General features: G+C 52.3%; 1 protein-coding gene across 3 annotated transcripts in view; it reads right to left on the reverse strand.

The window, feature by feature from the left end:
* NCAPH2 (non-SMC condensin II complex subunit H2) overlaps nt 1-17,339 on the reverse strand; it is a 22,550-nt gene continuing 5,211 nt past the window's right edge. For 2 of the 3 annotated variants that reach the window (XM_053252834.1, XM_053252833.1), the window contains 16 exons: nt 16,809-16,880; nt 15,316-15,395; nt 15,012-15,166; nt 13,721-13,816; nt 13,125-13,243; nt 12,957-13,028; nt 11,869-11,935; nt 11,631-11,738; nt 10,706-10,759; nt 6,390-6,460; nt 5,118-5,214; nt 4,748-4,816; nt 3,143-3,198; nt 2,388-2,489; nt 2,155-2,304; nt 1-1,961 (listed from right to left, as the gene is read on the reverse strand). In XM_053252834.1, the coding sequence (XP_053108809.1) occupies nt 1,821-1,961; nt 2,155-2,304; nt 2,388-2,489; nt 3,143-3,198; nt 4,748-4,816; nt 5,118-5,214; nt 6,390-6,460; nt 10,706-10,759; nt 11,631-11,738; nt 11,869-11,935; nt 12,957-13,028; nt 13,125-13,243; nt 13,721-13,816; nt 15,012-15,166; nt 15,316-15,395; nt 16,809-16,880 (1,509 nt within the window). In that variant the 3' untranslated portion in view covers nt 1-1,820. Of the gene's footprint in view, nt 1,962-2,154; nt 2,305-2,387; nt 2,490-3,060; nt 3,199-3,276; nt 3,504-4,747; nt 4,817-5,117; nt 5,215-6,389; nt 6,461-10,705; nt 10,760-11,630; nt 11,739-11,868; nt 11,936-12,956; nt 13,029-13,124; nt 13,244-13,720; nt 13,817-15,011; nt 15,167-15,315; nt 15,396-16,808; nt 16,881-17,339 lie in introns of those variants that run through there. The other variant, XR_008307926.1, reaches the window with a different exon arrangement.

Below are 17,339 nucleotides of genomic sequence, written 5' to 3' on the forward strand. Positions count from 1 at the left end.
TTTATAGAGCATTTACTTGTTTATTTTTCAAATTTGTAGACCACCCCAAACTTCTGTCTCTGGGTGGTTTACAACAAATTGGCATATAAAAGCATTGCGTACCATTTCTGTAAGAGCCCTTGTTCGGGATGTGCCACCTGGAAAGTAGCCCAGAGATGTAGCAGGCACGCTCCACTGAGGGCAGGTAGTTCAGCTACTGGAGAGGCTGAAATGAGCCAATCCTCCCCGACCCAGAGACGGGGCAGTGAGCCATGCCTGGGGGAGACTGAATGGAAGGAACGTAAAAGCCCTCTTGGATCAGGCCCAAGGCCCATCTAGTCCAGTGGCCCACCAGATGTCTCCCGAGAAGCCCACAGGCAGGGGGTGAAGGCTTTCACCCTCTCCTACTGTGTTTCCCCAAAAATAAGACAGTGTCTTATATTAATTTTAGCCCCAAAAAATACACTAGGGCAATTAGCGGTACATCAGAAATTACTGCTAGGTCTTACTTTCAGGGTAGGTCTTACTTTCGGGGAAACAGGGTACCATTGCTCCCCTGCTAGGGTATTCAAAGGCATCTTGCTTCTGAGGCTGGAGGTGGCCTATAGACACCAGACTAGTAGCCATTGATAGACCTGTCCTCCATGAATTTGTGTAAGCCCCTTTTGAAGCCATCACCACATCCTGTGGCAGAGAATTCCATAGTTTAATTATGCACTGGGAGAAAAAGTACTTCTTTTTGTCATCCAATTTCATGGGATGACCCCTGGTTCTAATGTGAGAGAGGGAGACATTTTCTCTCTGACCACTCCCTACTCCATGCATTTGATACACCTCTGTCCTGTGTCCCCATAATTGCCTCTTTTCCAAGGTAAGGAGCCCCAGATGCTATAAGCCTTGTCTCATAAGGAAGGTGTTCCAGGCCCCTGATCATCTTGGTTGCCCTCTTCTCCACCTCTTCCAGTTCTACAATGTCCTCCTTAAGATACAGTGACCAGAACTGTACACAGTCACTAAATGTGGCTGCTCCATAGATTTGTATAAGGGCATTATAATACTAGCATTTTTATTTCCAACCCCCTTCCTAATGATCCCTAGCATGGAATTGGCCTTTTCCCACAGCTACTGGGTACTGAGTCGACACTTTCAAGGAGCTGCCCACTGTGACCCCCAAGATCCTTCTCCTGGTCCGTCACCAACAGTTCAGGCCCCATCAATGTATATGTGAAGTTGGAGTCTCTCCCCTCCCCCCGATATCCATCACTTTACACTTGCTTACATTGAACCCCGTTTGCCATTTTGTCACCCACTCCCCCAGTTTGGAGAGATCCTTTTGGAACTCCTCACAATCTCTTGGATTTCACTCCTTCAAATAGTTTGGTGTCATCTGGGAACTGGGCCACGTCGCTGCTTACTCCAACTCTCACTGGGCAACACCAGAGGAGTGAGTTCTGCTGAGGTACCACAGGCAGCCTCCTCGCCTGCTCGGCCCCCTTCGGGCTCATGGGAGTCTTTACGTTTTAATAATTGCAAACCGACTATGGCAACCCCATCCTGGGATCGAGGTGCAGGCCTTGCCTGTTCCCTGAAGGCACCTGGCTGGCTACTGTTGAAAACCAGCTCCCAGACTAGGCAGGCAGACCTTGGCCTGATCCAGCAAGGGCGCTCCTGTCCCTTTGTTCAGGGCAGCACTCAAAGGGGGAACTGAGCACTCTACCCGAATACAGTTTATTACAGCAAGACGACAGAAAGGCTGGGAGAAGCTGTACAGCGAGATTACTAGATACACACACAGGGAGACACCGAATGTGTGGGCTGCAGAGGGAGGCAAAGCGGAGAAGTCACGGCTGGGTGAGGGAGGGGGCTGTGTAGGTGCGGAAGCGCTCGTGGGCCCTCTCTTGGGTCAGCAGGCGCAGCGCCATGGTGTCCACGGCAGCCTCCAGGCCTGGCTTCTGGGAGATCTCCACGGTGTAGTCGTTGGCCTGGAGGAGGAAAGCACCACGTTCTCAAGGCCGAAAGATGCATGACAGATGGCCAAGGAGGACAGGAAGGGAGAGTCAAGAGCGAGGAAGGGGAGCGGGAGGGCTTGGCGGCTCACAGCAAGCAGAGAGGGGACCCCCAGACCGCCCAAGCAAGTGGGGCCTCCCCTCCCAGCCCTGCCACCACCATACTCACAAGCTGCAGGGAAGCCAGCATGTAACGGCAGACCTCAAAGGCCGGCTGGCCAGCTACCAGTCTGGCAAAGGAGCACCACTCGCCCACCTGGCCCCAGCTGGACACCAGGCGGTCCCCGTAGCTGTGGATGTCAAAGGCTGCCCGGGCTTCCTGTGCAAGGAGGGGGGCAGGTTAGAGCTGGCCACTGCTGCCAGAAGGCCCCCCTCCCTGCCCCCCTGGCTGCTGCTCTGTACCTGCTCCTCCAGCTGCGGCCCCATCATCTCCTCCCAGTCTCGGACATGCCGGGACAGCACCGTCTCTCGCGCGTACTGCTGGGAATGGGCCATGAATAGCTCCTGGGGGTTGATGCAAAACATAAAGCCAGTAAGAAGACAAAACGGAAACACGCTCTGCCCTGCCCTGCCCCGCCCTTCAAAAGACCCATGTTGGCAGCTAGGAGAGCCAAGACTGCACAGCTGCCATTGCTGTGCTCCCAAGAGCCGGACCGAGCATTTCTTCGTCTTGTGTTTGAACTCACCCCATGCAAGTGACTGCAGCTGGGAAAGCAAACAAAAGGCAGCAGAACACGGCCAACCGTCAGCAGCTCCTACGTGCCAGCAAGTGCTGTTTCCACACAGCTGCCTGACCCCAGCATCCGACATTCAGAGGATGTCGGCATGTGGAAGATCCTCTCCCCGCCGCCCCCCATGAACCTGTCTGGCATCAAAGTGCTGGTTTTTAAGTCTGTCCCACAGAGGCGGCTTCCAGTTGCCTGCAGCTCCGAGGCCAGCGGCAGCAAGTCGTACTGACAGGCACTTCAACGAGGAAGGGAGCACAGCGACCACACAGCTAAATGGCTGAATCGTGGCTCTTCAGCAGCCTGCAGAAGATCCTCCCCCAGAAGGGAAGAGTGAGGCTAAACTATGGCAGGCGCTGCAAGGCCTGGATCTAGTGAGGCTGGAGGCACTCCGCTTTCTGGCCGCTTCTCCCAGGAGAGCAGGATACGTACCACATTCTTCCGCACCAGCTCCTCATAGCTGAGGGAGGAGGGGACTTCACCAGCATCTGTAAAGGAAATGCAGAAGTGTCAGGTGCCCCAAACACCTTGACATGGTGGTGGCACGCATTCGTCCTGACCCTCACCTTCTACCGGAGCTGAAATAAGAGGATTGTGCATGGGTGTGCACTTGAGCAGTGAACATCCCCTCCAGATTCTCACTCCGCATTCGTCCTCTCCAAGGCTTACCGCCCCTTGAAAAGGCAGCAGCTCTCTTGAAGGGTTGAGAAGTTAAGCTGAGATCTTCCCCTCTTCCAGAAGACTTTCTGGCTTCTGGAGGCATTTAACCGACTGGCTTGCTCCTCACTGATTACTGTTTAAATAAATGCTATTGTTTTAATTTTATTAATATGGCGGAAGCTGCAGGCATCTTTAGGCAGAGAGGAGATCTTTATTTCTCATTCAATCTGTGCAAAAACCTCTGTATGCTCCCATCTCCACAAGAACTCATTCTGCATGTGGAGAATTACAGCTGAGATGATGAGGTGACTTGCCCAAGGCTGTGGTGGGACTCTGTGGCAGAGGATTAATTTATTTATTATATTTATAGACCGCCCCATCCAAAGGCTCTGGGCGGTGCACAACAAGTTTAAAAAGACATAAAAACAAACACCATTTAAACACACTGCTAAAACCAACATAAAAACAATTAAAATACTTAAAAACAATTTAAAAACCTTGGAAGGCCAGGCCAAACAAGTAAGTTTTCAGGGCTCTCTTAAAGGCCGACAGTGAGCCTAAACTGCAGCTATGTGTCAGGAGTGCATTCCATAGGCCAGGAGCAGCTACAGAGAAGGCCCGGCTCTGAGTCTCCACCAGATGTACTGGTGGTAACTGCAGATGGACCTCTCCAGATGACCTCAATGTGCGAGGGGGATCATGCAGAAGAAGGCACTCTCTAAGGTAGCCCTGCCTCAAGCCATTCAGGGCTTTAAAGGTAATAACCAGCACTTTGTACTTTGCCCAGAAACATATCAGCAGCCAGGGCAATTGTTTTAAAGCAGGCATAATATGGTTTCTCCAGGGTACCCCTGAAACCCATCTCGCTGCCACATTTTGAATGAAAGTTTCTGAACTATGTACAGAGATGAACTCAAGCATCCTGCAATTGTCCAGTTTCACATGCACTGGAGCATACTCTGCAGGCAGAGGGAGTTGATGGGTTCTAGCCAAGACACTCTGGGTCTGCAGCGCCACGTGACATTCTCCCACTCATCTGCAGCATCCCATGAGCTGCCCCTTGACAGCACAGCATCCCTCCTCTCCTCGTCATCTGTCAGTGCGGGCTAAGTCCCCTTTGGGTTTGTTTCTTTAAAGTGTAGTCGTGAATTGTAGAATTGTGCAGACCAAATCACTTTGTGCAAGTGTACACCCTGGATTGCCTCAGCCCAGCTTTGTGACTACAGTTCCCAGCACCCACTGCTGCTAACACCTTCAAGATGCAGCCAGGAGAGCAGCGCACCCTTCTGTGGCTGGCTGTGGGCCAACAACTGTCTTCCAGCCTGGTGCAGGCTTCGTTCCCTGGCAAGAGGCACTACGCAGGCCAGGGCCCCTTACCTAACATGCCCTCTGGTGCGTCCTCTGGGGCTTCCAGCAGGGGAATGTCTTCATGCTCCAAAAGGTCATCTGTGGAAGTGGATCAGGGAAGAGGAAGACACAAGACAATGCAGTTGTCAGAGAGAAACTCTGTTTTGATCCACTCGCTCTCTTAGACTGGCCCTAAGATGCCCAGCACGGCAACATGCTGGATGGGCTGCCCCAGACCTGTGTTTCTTTGGACAGAGGACACCTCCCGCCCAGCCAGGAATGGCACAGATAGGTAAGGATGGTGAGGAAGCCACTGGTCACTGTTTGGCCTTTGGTAAGGAACAGCTCCTTAGCAGAGACCGCCCCCCCCCCCCGCCCACTGCCTATGCAAAGGAGGTACCTGCCCCTCCGCCATCGAGGTGGTCCAGGCCGTCGTCCTCCCGCTCCTCCTCCAGAGGGTCAGGCTCCTCAAATGCCTGGGCCAGCAGTGGCCCTTGCTGAAGGAAGACACAAGCACCAGGCTCATTTTGACCCTGCCTCTGACTCACTGAACAGGCTCCTCGCACATCCTGTCCACGTGGCCCAAAGATGGGCAGCCGTGCTTTGAGCTTCCAAACCAACCACAGGCAAACCATGGTTTAGAGCTGGTTCCCTGTCCCACTCCCATTTTCAGTCTTCTCTGCATGCAGCTTCATAAGTTTGCACGCATCTCTATGCAGCAGCCGCCCCTGGAGGCAAAGTGATGGCCATGATACCATGGATTAAACAATGGCTTGCAAACCCACGCGGTACCTGTCTTTTTAAAATTCTGGTTTGTCTGCCAATTGCAATCATGATTTGTCACTTCAGATAATGCATTGTCCCCTTTGCTAAGCAGGGTCCACCCTGGTTGCATGTGAATGGGAGACAACAGGTGAGCTCTGTAAGAAATCCCCCTTAGGGGATGGAAAGAGCTTGCATGCAGGAAGTTCCAAGTTCCTTTCCTGGCATCTCCAAGATAGGGCTGAGAGATAGGGATGTGCATGAACCGGTTCAGAGGTCCTTTTCTGGACATCCAGATTGGTCTGGGAGGTGGGTTACCTTTAAAGAGCAAGGAAGGTGCTCTTCCACCCGCCACGTTTCCCCCGCCAGCACTGTGCTCAAAATCGCTGGCGTGGGAGCCTACGCTCTTGCTGCGCCGGTTAGTGTCAGACCAGAAGTGGCCAATGCATGTGCACACATCACACATGTGCACCGGCCACTCCTGGTCTGACACTGACCGGGGCGGCAAGAGGGTAGGCTGCCGCCCCATGCCAGCGATGTTGAGCACAGTGGGGGAAACACAGCTGGGGGGGGAAAGAATCCTCCCTGCTCCTTAAAAGGTATCTCCCCCTGCCCCCAAACCGGCCGTCTGCCGGTTCGTGCACATCCCTACTGAGACTCCTGCCTGTAACCTTGGAGAAGCTGCTGCCAATCGGTGTAAGACAATACTGAGCTAGATGGATCAGTGGTCTTATTCCGTATACGGCAGCTACCTATGTTCCTAACCACGACCACCCTGCTGCCCCTTTTGTAGTAAGTCCATTAGCCCATATGCTGCTGTTTACCATTTCAAAGGCAACTTACAAGTGCACTGGCAGAAAAGCAGTGAACAAACTGACTGACAGAGAGGCAGAGAGACTCCTTTCCTCACCATTCTCCTCTGCAGCTTCCTTTGGGCAGCCAGACGCTCCTTGATGTGCTTCCAGTACAGGACTTCCAGATCTGCCCAGAAAGCCAAGGATCAGGCCCCTCGACAAGGCCACGCTTCCGTTTCAGCCCACCCCCTCCTGCTCTCATCTCTGGGCAACAACTCCACACATTGCAAGTGGCAGCAAAAGTCATGTTAGCCTTCCCAGTACTTCCTGCCCCTGCTTTTTGGTCCTCCTAATGGAACTCACAAGCCACCTTCTGTGACTCCTGCCTTGCTGCTCCCGGCCATCAGAAGGGTCTCCCCTTCCCTCTCTTACCAGGCTGCCTCCCAAATCCCTTTCCAAGACCTGATTCTGTAAGAAATTCTTCCCGAGCCAGCCTTGCCCAGCCTCACCCACTCATGCTCCCGTTTCCACAGCATCTCTGTCAGTTCTAGGCTTTCCCCCATATCTCACAAGCCCTCTCTCTGCAGGGGCTCCATCACCGCCATATTACATTATTAATTATCACTATTATTCATTAAACAGAAGGCTACTTGGGCTAGCAGTTCTTTGGAGTTTGGGGCCACCTGCCTGTCCATTTGGGGATAGGAGTATTGGTCACTTGCCCTAAAGGCTCCTTCTTGCTGCTAGATTTGAGGACATCTCATGTGGGTTATCCCACAGGCAGAACTATGCTAGCTAACTAGCTAGCAAAGTTTTAAAAGCCTGGGCAGGATAATGCTGCCCAGTTCCGAATAGTCAAGTCCAAAGACAGAGAAGCCCAGTAACAAAAAAACCCCAAGAAAGAACAGAGGAAGTAGCCTACACTAGATTGCCCTGAAGAAAAACATAGGTAAGTCCCTGTAGTGGGCCCGGGAACCCCGAGCAGGTGGCTCGAGAGGTCCTCAAATCCAGCAGCAAGAAGCAGCCACGTACTTCACAGTAAGTGACCCTTGCTCCTTTCTCTGCGGCTGGATGAGCACATCTCATGTGGGACTTGCCACAGCTGACTACCCTGGGTGGGAACTCCCCAGTCTAATGCAGAGGGAGTACCTGTTGAAGCACGCTTCTGCCACGAGCTGCCTCTGCCGAGCAGTAAACATCCATCTTATAATGTCTCGTGGAAATAGAGGGAGAGAACCACAGAGTGGCCCTACATCTGTCAGAACGCGGAGCATTAGTAGAGAGGGCTGCCGCAGTTGTGGCTGCCCTTGTAGAATGTGCAGAAACACAGAATGGAGGCGAGAGCTTGGAAGCCAAGGCAATACAGGCCTTAATCCATCTGGCTATGGTGGATGCCAAGGCTTTTTGTCCCACAGATGTAGGCAGGTAAGAGACAAAAAGAGAGCATCAGAGGATCACAACGAGGACAGGAGCTTTTGAATTTGATCCTGAGGTAATATTAGCCTGTCTAGGCTGGTGTCTATCAGACCCCCAGGTGGTAGAGTCCATGTCGGATATAGATAGCTCTTGGTCTTGTTGACAAGAAAGCCACGATCGGGCACAACCCTTGAAGGGTTCTTCCTACATCTGTTAGGGCAGATGTCATGTCTGGAGATCTTATCAGCAGATTGTCCAAAAAAATAATAATATCTGGACTCCCTGGACTCTGAGACTAATGCTATTAATGGCCCCCATTATCTTTGGGAACATTCTGGGTGCCGAAGAGAGGCCAAAGGGCAGTGCCATGTATTGATCATCATTGCCTTCATAATGGAGCTGGATGGATCGGCACATGCAAGTATGCCTCCATAAGGTCTATTGATGCCAAATAATCTAATGGTGAATTGACTCTGCAATCACCCGAAGGATCTCCATTTTGAATTTTCTGTGTCTTACAAATTTGTTTAGATCCAGGACAGCTCTTAGTGAGCTGTCCTTCTGTGGTACCGTGAATAGAAAAGAGTAGGCCCCCAGCCCCGTTGGGATGTGGACACTGGTTCTATGGCCCCTATCTCTGTCAGGTGACTGATGGCCTAAAGAAGGCCTGTATGCTGGGTAGGCAAGTGTGAAATAGGAGTGGGTAAGAATCTGTTTGATGGCTTGAAGGTCAACTCTATTCTGTAACCAAATTGTATGGACTGCCGTACCCACTTGTCCATAATGAAGAGCTCCCAAGCATGAAAATAATCTGTTAAGCAATGCCCCACCCATTGGGGTGCCGAGTCAGGACTGCTGTCTGGCAGTTTTGGTCTGGGCTGTGAAGCCCTGGTATTTTTGGCTGGAGGATTTGTTACCGGAATGAAATCTGTTCCAATAAGGGCGATGGGACCAATTGTCCTTCTCCCTTGGCCTGAACTGGGACATGAAGGAGCAAAAGGAGTAGAATAGCTTTTTATTTTGTCTACACTCCTCTCTACAGGCATTTGGCAGGGCCTCTCTTTTATCCTTGGTTTCTATAAGTATAACCATTAATGCCTCATCCCCAAATAGCTTAAAGCTCCCCAAAGGCACCAACGCTAGGTTAGATCTAGAAGTGGCATCCATCTGCCAATGTTTTAGCCCTACTTTGTGTCGGGCCACAACAGTGGATGGTGTGGATGGAGTTGCAAAACAGATGTAATCTAGGGTGGCATCAGCCATAAAGGCCTTTTGGATTTATAACGTTGGTTTTAAGCAGACAGGATTTGAACCAATTCATTCACCCAGAGGACAGATGCTCTGGCAATGATAACTGGATAAAGAAAGATGAAGCCTCATGGGCTCTCCTGAGTAAGAGAATGTGATAAATAAAATGTCTCAGTTCTTTTATCTGATGCATCCTTGAGTGAGCTGTCACTACCTTTGGTAGCACCGCTCCAAATAGGAGGGTCACCACTGGTGCATCAGTGGAAGGAACCTTAAGAAGGTCCAATGCCTCCTGGGGAAAATTATAAAATGTATTAGCCATTGTGCTGGAATTCCTGGAAAACACTGGGCTTTTTTTTTTTTTTGAAAGACAAGTACCCCTTTAGAACTGGAAGGGAGCTCCTGGGAGTGCAATAGCTATGGCCTTATTCAACAATAGGGCAAAATAATCAGAGATAAACAACCTTTGAGAATTAGAAAAGGAACCCGTATGTTGGTAATCTTACCATTCCCCTCTTCTTTATAATCTAGATCCTGATTTAAATACCTGGGTGCCTCGGGTTCTCCTGGGACAAAGGGCTGGGCCTGGGTTCCTGGTCCAGCAGGTCAGGAGCATGTGGGACAAGATCTGGATTGCGAGGGTCTGAAGAATCATAGCCTGATTCTTCAGAAGAGTGAGGAGTGGGGGGGGGGGCGTGGATAATCTTATCCTTCTTGGACTGAAGAGATTGAGAAATCATGTCCTTGAACCAAGCCTGCCAGGCTGGTGGGACAGTGGAGGATTAAAAATCCGCAGGTACTATACTGGCGGGCGCTTCAGTCAAGTCTACAGGAAGCATTGGTGGGGGGGTGCACTTGGCCCTGGTCTCACCAGCTCTGGGTTGCCTTCTGGAGTGATGGGGTGTGAAGGATCATCGGTCGGATGGTCCCTCTGTTCCCCCTGCTCCTCGACAGGCTTCTGTGGTGCCTGGGGATGCTGTGCTCGCGGGCTCCTTCCAGTACAGTCGGCCTCACAACGAGGCCCTGAAGGCCTGGATGGAGCTGCTCCTGCCCCCTGCGGTGTGGTCATTCTCGTTTCCCTCGCTGGAGGCCTGAGGTCAGGACAGCTGTTTAGGGCCTCATCGTTTTATCCCGCCGGGCCAGCCAGGACAATTGCTGGCAGCATCAGGGATGAGGGCCCTGTGTTTGTGGTGCAATTAGGTGGCTACTGGGAGGAATCTTTCCAAAACCATTGGTGCCCCTACAGAAGAACTTTGGGGCCCAAGACAGTAAGGACTGAGAAGTGCTTGACATGCTGCTGGGGGGTATTCTAGGCTGGAATTGAGCACTGGTCTTTCCTTCAGGCACAAGAACATTGGGAAATGTAGGTCCAGGTCGCTGCATGCTTGAGGGAAGTGCTCCCAGAGAAGATAGAAATTCAGAAGGTGGCTATTGAGCATAGTTCTGCCTCTGGAGCACATGGGAAGGATAATCCACATGAAATGACCTCATCCAGCAGCAGAGAAGTGGAGGTTCTCCGTGTGGGAAAGCGGGCCAGCATCCACCGGCTACAGGGCCATCTGAGATTAAGAGCATCTCAGCTCCATTGAGTAGGAAGATGAGATGCCACCAGTGCTGCTCCTGCCCCCAAAGCAGCAGTGACTTTCAAAGGTTGTGGTCTCTGAAGCAACGTCTGTGGCTTCCAAAAGGACTGCAAGGCTCCACGTCTGCCTGGAGGTTGCCAAGGGCAGGCAGCCCCTCCCTCTCCCCCACCAGCCCCCGCACTCACCAGCAAACGTTGGGCCCTTCCTCCTGCTTCTCTGGCTGCCAGCTTTGTCATGTTCTGGGGAGATGAGGAAAGTATGTTTAGACGGAGATGGCACCGAGATAGACTTCTCTGACCCAGCGTCCTTCCTTCCCCTCTCTCCCACACACTTCAAGGTGGCACCAAGGCATTCTAAGGCCAGAGGATCCACACGATCAAAGAACGAAAGTATACCAGAGAGGAGCCCATAGGAACCTGCCAGGGCCCTCGGTTCAGCATCTCAGTCTCTCTCATGGCCCCACCACTAGCAGAGATCTGGCTGGCGGTGACTAGAGACAGGACCTTTCCGGTTGTGCCTTGACTTTGGGCCACCCTTCCCAGAAGAGCTTCTCCATACTCCCTCCCTCCGTGTTTTTAAGAAACAACTCATGATGTATCTTTTTAGAAAGGCTTTTACCTATTTAACCCGCTGCTTATAGCTGTAGGTTTCTTAGTGTTCAGCTTTTATGGATGACTTTTTATTTCAAAACTTTTAAAATGTGTCCTTTTAATTGTGATTTTAGCCTGACCTTTTAATCTTTTTAAATTTTTTAAAATTAATTTTTAAAGTGTTCTATATTGTATCCCTTTTATTAATGTTGTAAGCCACTCCAAGCAGTAATGCACTGGAGGAGAGGGATGTAAGTATTTTAAATAAAGAGAGAGGGATTTTTCAGCAGAAGAGAGGCGCTCTGAGCTATAGGGGGAGACTGGATGCTTGCATTCGTCACACTCAGCGAGCAGGCAAGGCGAGGGCTTGGAACAGAAGCCTCTGGTCAAGAGAGTGCTACGTGCTGCCTCAGACCTCACCCCATTGTGTCACTGGCCAAGTCTGGGCCTTGTCGAATCCCCTTCAGCTCTCCAGCCCCACTCAGTGGCAGTTGCTCTAGGCAGGAGCAGCAGAACTCACCTGTGGCCGAAAACCACTTGGTGAATTCTTGCAGTTTGCTGGAGAGCCTCCTCTTCCGCTTGGTGCCAGGCACGTCGTCCAGGCCACGGGGCACCGTGAAAGGCCTGCCTGAAGCCAGAGAAAGATCAGAGAGGAGGGGGACAGAGGAGGGGGAGCTTCTCTCAACTCAGGCATCCAGGATTTGGTGCAAGGAGGAAACGTCCTGTCCGCAAACCACCAAACCCGATTCCCTCAGTACCTTTTTTCAGAGGTTTGTCATCAGAGGAGCTGAAAGGGTCAAGGCTGCGCCAGGGGTCCAGCATCTCCTGGAAGAAGAGGACAGCGTCAAGTCATAAGGCTGGACCAGGCAAGGGCTCAGAAGTGACCAGTCTGTTGAGAAGGCCAGAGCTTGGCCCTGGGACATACGGAGAAACAACAAGAATGTGAATGTCTCTGTATGCATGTGTGTAGAACGATAGCTGTGGAGGGCAGAACGTAAGAATGGCCTGTGCTGGATCAGGCAAGAGGGCCACCTGGTCCAGCATCCCTTTGCACACCATGGCCAACCACTAGGGAAGGTATGACAGCAGAAGGCAGTTTGCCTCAGAGCTAACACAGTTGTGGTGTGTCTAATCATATATTAAAACCACACAGCCACCAATACATCGTGTTGCAACCACTGTGCAAAAATGTACTTTCTTGTGCCTGCCCTGAATCCATCGCTGATCAGTTTCACTGGGTGACCAAGAACTACAGACCAGGCTGTGTGTATACCTAGGGGTTGTGGGAATTGTAGCCAACAACGTCTGGGAATCCCTGCGGCTAGAGGGAAGACTGGTGCTAGCCCAGCAGGCCTGCAGGAGAGCCCCGTCCCACCCTCCACGCCCATCTCAAAAGAGGAGGAGGAGAGAGAGCCACCAGTTCAAGACACCCCTGCTGTGTCCGCTGTCAGAGCAGAGCAGCTCCTCTCTCCGTTTCAGGACAAGGGGTCTTAACCGCCATCTCTAATAGCAGTCAGTGGCAGGAGGAGTGCCAGCAGTGGCTGATGAAGCGGAATCTGCGACACCCACCATTTTAAAGCTTCCGACTCCACAAAGCAGCTTCACATAAAGAAAGCCGCTCTTTTAACCAGGGATCCTTAATGCTGAATAATATATCTGTGCCGCCACCACATCCGACTCCATGTTCCGAGTCCCTTGGATATATGCAGAATGTTTGGCAGTCTTGCAATGCCGTGCTAGGCGTGAAAACCCAACCACGACGTTCCCCCAGAGACAGCTGGCAGCAGGCCCTGCTGCTTCTTGGAAGCATGTTTGGTGGGCACGGGGCACAATCTCCCACCCGTACCTTTGCGTGAGCATTGACATCTGGGGCAGGGGGTTTCTCCCGCAGCGCGTAACCTTTCCTCTGGGGGCCACTCTGGAAAGCAGAGAAGCACGACAGTTAGCAGCTGAGCAGGCTCCCAGGTGGGAACAGATAACCTCCCGGTGTGTCTCCCCCCCTGCCCCCACATACCATCTGATGCGCAACGTGCTCCACCCCAGCTGCGGAGACGTCCAGGCCTTCATCCGGCATGGCCGGCATAAAGTCATCACAGCCGTCGTCATTGTCACATGCAGGGACTCCTGCGCCTGCTGTTTGGGTAGAAGGATGAGAGAGATGAGCGTTAATAACCCAGCCTTGCAAACAGCAACTTTGGGGGGTGACCGCCCTCCCCCTGGCCCAGCGGCCTACTTCCATGGCATTTCTCCACGTGAACAGGCTTCCCAGTGCCGAGCTGGTCTCTCCATCCTTGCAGCAGCTCCACTGAGCTTATTGGCCTGAGGAGTGCCCAGGCCAAGGCCACATCTGAAAGTATCTCTCTCCAAGCTCCACGTTGAAGCCTCCCCTCTGGAGAACTCAGCCTCCAGCTGCCGCCAGCCTGCACTGTAGCCAATGCCCTGCACCAGAACCGGCACAATCGGCTTTTGCACAGACCCACCCGCTGGGCCCTGACCTCCTGCAGAGGCATGCCGGGAGAGCTGGGGCTGCTCTTCTGTGATGCTGTGTGTTCTGCCCCCCTCAGTCAAAGAGCTGCTGCGTCCCACTGCAGAAGGCCAGCCACAACTTACCTCCTTCCCCAGAGAAGCTCAGTGCCAGAACAGGCGTTGCACAAGCGCTAACTTCCAAGGGTGTAGAACCAGCTGCTGGAGCGAGGTTCTGGGCTCCTGGCAGGAAGGAAGAAGGGCAGTCAGTGACAACACAGGCACCCTCAGTCCGTGCTGATTGTATGCACACACCCATACAAAGTGGCCAAGCTCCAGACCACCCAGAGGCCTTATGGAGCAATGCAGCCTGCCTAACCGGGGACCGAAGAAGGCCGATGGCCCCAAAAAGAAGCACCTTCAAAAGAAGAGCAAGGGGTCCTATGGGTGCAGCAACTGAACAGAAACACCCTCACCCTTGCTAAGAGGAAGCCTCCTATTTTGGTGAATGAACCAAAATGAATGAATTTTGTTACTGATCAGAAAGAATGTGATGAAAATACAGGTTGTACAGATTCTGCCTTCTGTAGGAAGACAGAGAGACTCCCATTTAGTCCAGGAGTACGACAGGCACCTTAATCCATGCAAACTAGCACTTCCTGGTTTGAGAGTAGTACTATCTATAAGCTGCATGCTGTATTTAGGTAATTAATTGCCTTGGGCGGGTTAGGGTTAGGGTCTTGCTAGATCAGGCCCACAGAGCCCCATCTAGTCCAGCATCCTCTTTCACACAGTGGCCCACCAGATGCCGCTGGGGAGCCCACAGGCAAGGGGTGAGGGCATGCCGCTTTCCTGCAACTGGTATTCAGAGGCAGTCTGCCTCTGAGCCTGGAGGTAGCTTAGAGCCGTCAAGACAAGTAGCCATGGATAGGCCTGTCCCCCATGAATTTGTCCAAGCCCCTTTTACAGCCACCCAGGCTGGCGGCCATCACCACATCCATGGCAGAGAATTCCATAGATCAGTTATGTGCTGTGTGATGTGGCCGCCCTGAAAAAAGCAGCTGCCTGCTTGCATGCAAATGTCCCAAGTTCCCTCCCTGGCAGCATCTCCAAGATAGGGCTGAGAGCGACTCCTGCCTGCAACCTTGGAGAAGCTGCTGCCAATCTCTGTAGACAATACTGAGTTAGATGGGCAGAGGGTCTGACTCGGTATACGGCAGCTTCCTATGTCTTCCTTTAGTGAGTCCTAGGTTTCCTAGCAATCCGCTTCACTCCGTCAGAGAACGCAGGCTGAGATGGCTCCCTGGCCAGAACAAGAGGCTCTTGGTGAGCTGGGCCCTCAGTCCTCCAGCAAACATGGCCCCAGCCGCATTTGCTCTCCTTCAGCAGTGACCAAAGGACCAGCTCAGTGGAAAGAAGGGCTGTGTGCTGTCCGTACCCACGGAGTTGCCATCGCCCCACTCGCAGTCCCTCCTGGGCGCGCACTGCGTGGGCGAGAGTCCTGCCAGCTCCAGCATGAAGGCGCCATTGGTGTGTGGGGTGCAAGTGTTCATGCGGAAATCCTTCCGGCTGGCCAAGACCTCCCCCTTCCGGCTGCAAGGAAACACACTGGGGGTCAGCTAAGGAGGCAGGGCATGGAAGCCCCTTCGGCCTGCAAGCTAGCCTCAGAGGAGCTGGGCAGAACGAGGAAGCATGGTGGGGCGGGCGGGGGGGGGATGTTGATCATCGGGGGATGGCTTTACCTGAGGAGGGGGTTGTCCTTCTTTTCTGCCTCTTCGGGAGGAACCAGGGCCATGGGAGTCAAGGGGACGATGCTGACCGCCTGGAAAGACAAAACGGGAGACTTCAACGTGGCTGGAGAGAGGATACGGCCAGTGGCACAGCTTAGGGCAGGGCTGCACCACTTTGGCCCACTTGCTGCGGTTGGACTACAACTCCCATCATCCCTGGCTGTGGCTAGAGGTGATGGGAGTTGTAGTCCACCAACAGCTGGAAGGCCAAGGTTGCGCAGCCCTGGGGTAGGGAAAGGTTTCCCGTTGCTCCCTGCCCTGCTCCACCCGGCAGCCACCCAGCTTCTCCAGGTCAATGGCAGAGCACAGGCCATGCCTGCACAAGGCCCCAGGTCCAGGAAGGACTGGCAAAGCGTTCCGCTCAGAAGCCCAGAGAGCCACAGCCTGCCAGCATCAAGAGGCGAGCCAAGTTGGGACAAGGCAGCTTGCTGGGGCACCAAACATCTGCAGCTGGAGAACAGCAGCCAGCCCAGAGAAACTTCTGCAGAGTCTCCCTCCTTGGCTGCCCAAGTGGTGCTGTTTCTCCAGCTGGCATTGGGGCAGCTGTTGCCTTCACAGGGATCAGCAGATCTCAAGGATCAAGGGCAAAAGCACTTGCGGCATAGCGGGAGGAAGTCCAGGGAAGTGCAAACTGGACGGATCAGTCTCCTTGGTAAGAAAGGCATAAAACAAGTAATGCTCCCTGCTTAGAAAATAAAGGAGTGGGGGTGGGGGAGACTGCTGCATACAATTCGAGAGGGGTCGAAATCACAAGAGCACCATTTCTTACAGTGGCCAGCTAGACGCATGCAAGAAGCCCAGATGCAGAGAACAAAGCCCTCCCCCGCTCATGAGATGCATGGAAAGGCCACAGAGCAAAAAGATTATTGGTTTTCTCTCAAAAGGACTGATCCAGCTACATAAGCAGGCAGCAGGTTTAAGCACATACTTAATCAACCAATAATCAGGCAATCTACCATTGTCCTATGGAACAAACAGCCACAGGATGTTTTAATGTCCCCTACATAAATGAGCAGAAGATTCTTTCACAGTCTGATCTTTTATCCTATGGTGAGACTTTAAGAAGGGGGCCTGGTAGAAGAACTTGTGGTGGGTGTTGTTTTCTGTCTTTTCTTTTTAAAATACGACTTAAAGTAGACACTACAAGGTTTAAATGCTACTTATTATCTTCTGTCCAAGCCATGACTCAGCATGTTGGGCCTTGATATGTGTGCTGTTTATTCTGACCACACAAAGAACCACTCGTGGTTCAACATGTGCAAGTGAGGGGGTGGTCACGTTCTGTGAACTGGCTCTTTCAAAGGGTTAAAAAATGTGCCACCTGAGCCTTGTACCTTGGATGAGGTGGGCAATTTGCACCCTTCAATTCCTGCTCTCTTGTATCCTGTTCAGCTCAAAGATCACCAGTGAGAGGAAAGAGAGCAGCCATTGCTAAAGGCACTCACGCTGCGCTGGTGGTCATCCCTCAGGTCCATGTTTGCTCTGCTAGTATCTTGAATGTCATCCAAAGAGAGGAACTACATGGAGAAAGACATTCTGTCAATAGTGCGCATGCATATCTCTCTCTCTCTCTCTCTCTCTCTCTCTCTACACACACACACACATACATATATATACACACACACACACACACACACACACCCAAAGCGACACAATAAACACAGCTAGTCCTTATGCCTGTCATTTATGGTCATGTCCAGCCCGCTCTGTCCCCACAGCTCAAGGCAGGTTCAACATAACACCACCTACAGAGATCAATTACCGCATTTTCTTGTATGTTTCTGCAGCCAAAAGCCTGATGGCATCTTATCAAAACAAAGACTCAAGCCCAGGGGCGTAACAAGGCTGGAGTGGGCCCAGAGACCAAATTTTAAAATGGGCCCCTCGCTGATACACACACACACACTTCACAATATATAGTCATGTGACTTGCCTCTGGGGGGCCCCTCGAGGCGTGGGGGCCCCCAGGCAGCCAC

This window comes from Hemicordylus capensis, chromosome 5 (genome assembly GCF_027244095.1).
Source record: "Hemicordylus capensis ecotype Gifberg chromosome 5, rHemCap1.1.pri, whole genome shotgun sequence".
NCBI lineage: Eukaryota > Metazoa > Chordata > Lepidosauria > Squamata > Cordylidae > Hemicordylus > Hemicordylus capensis.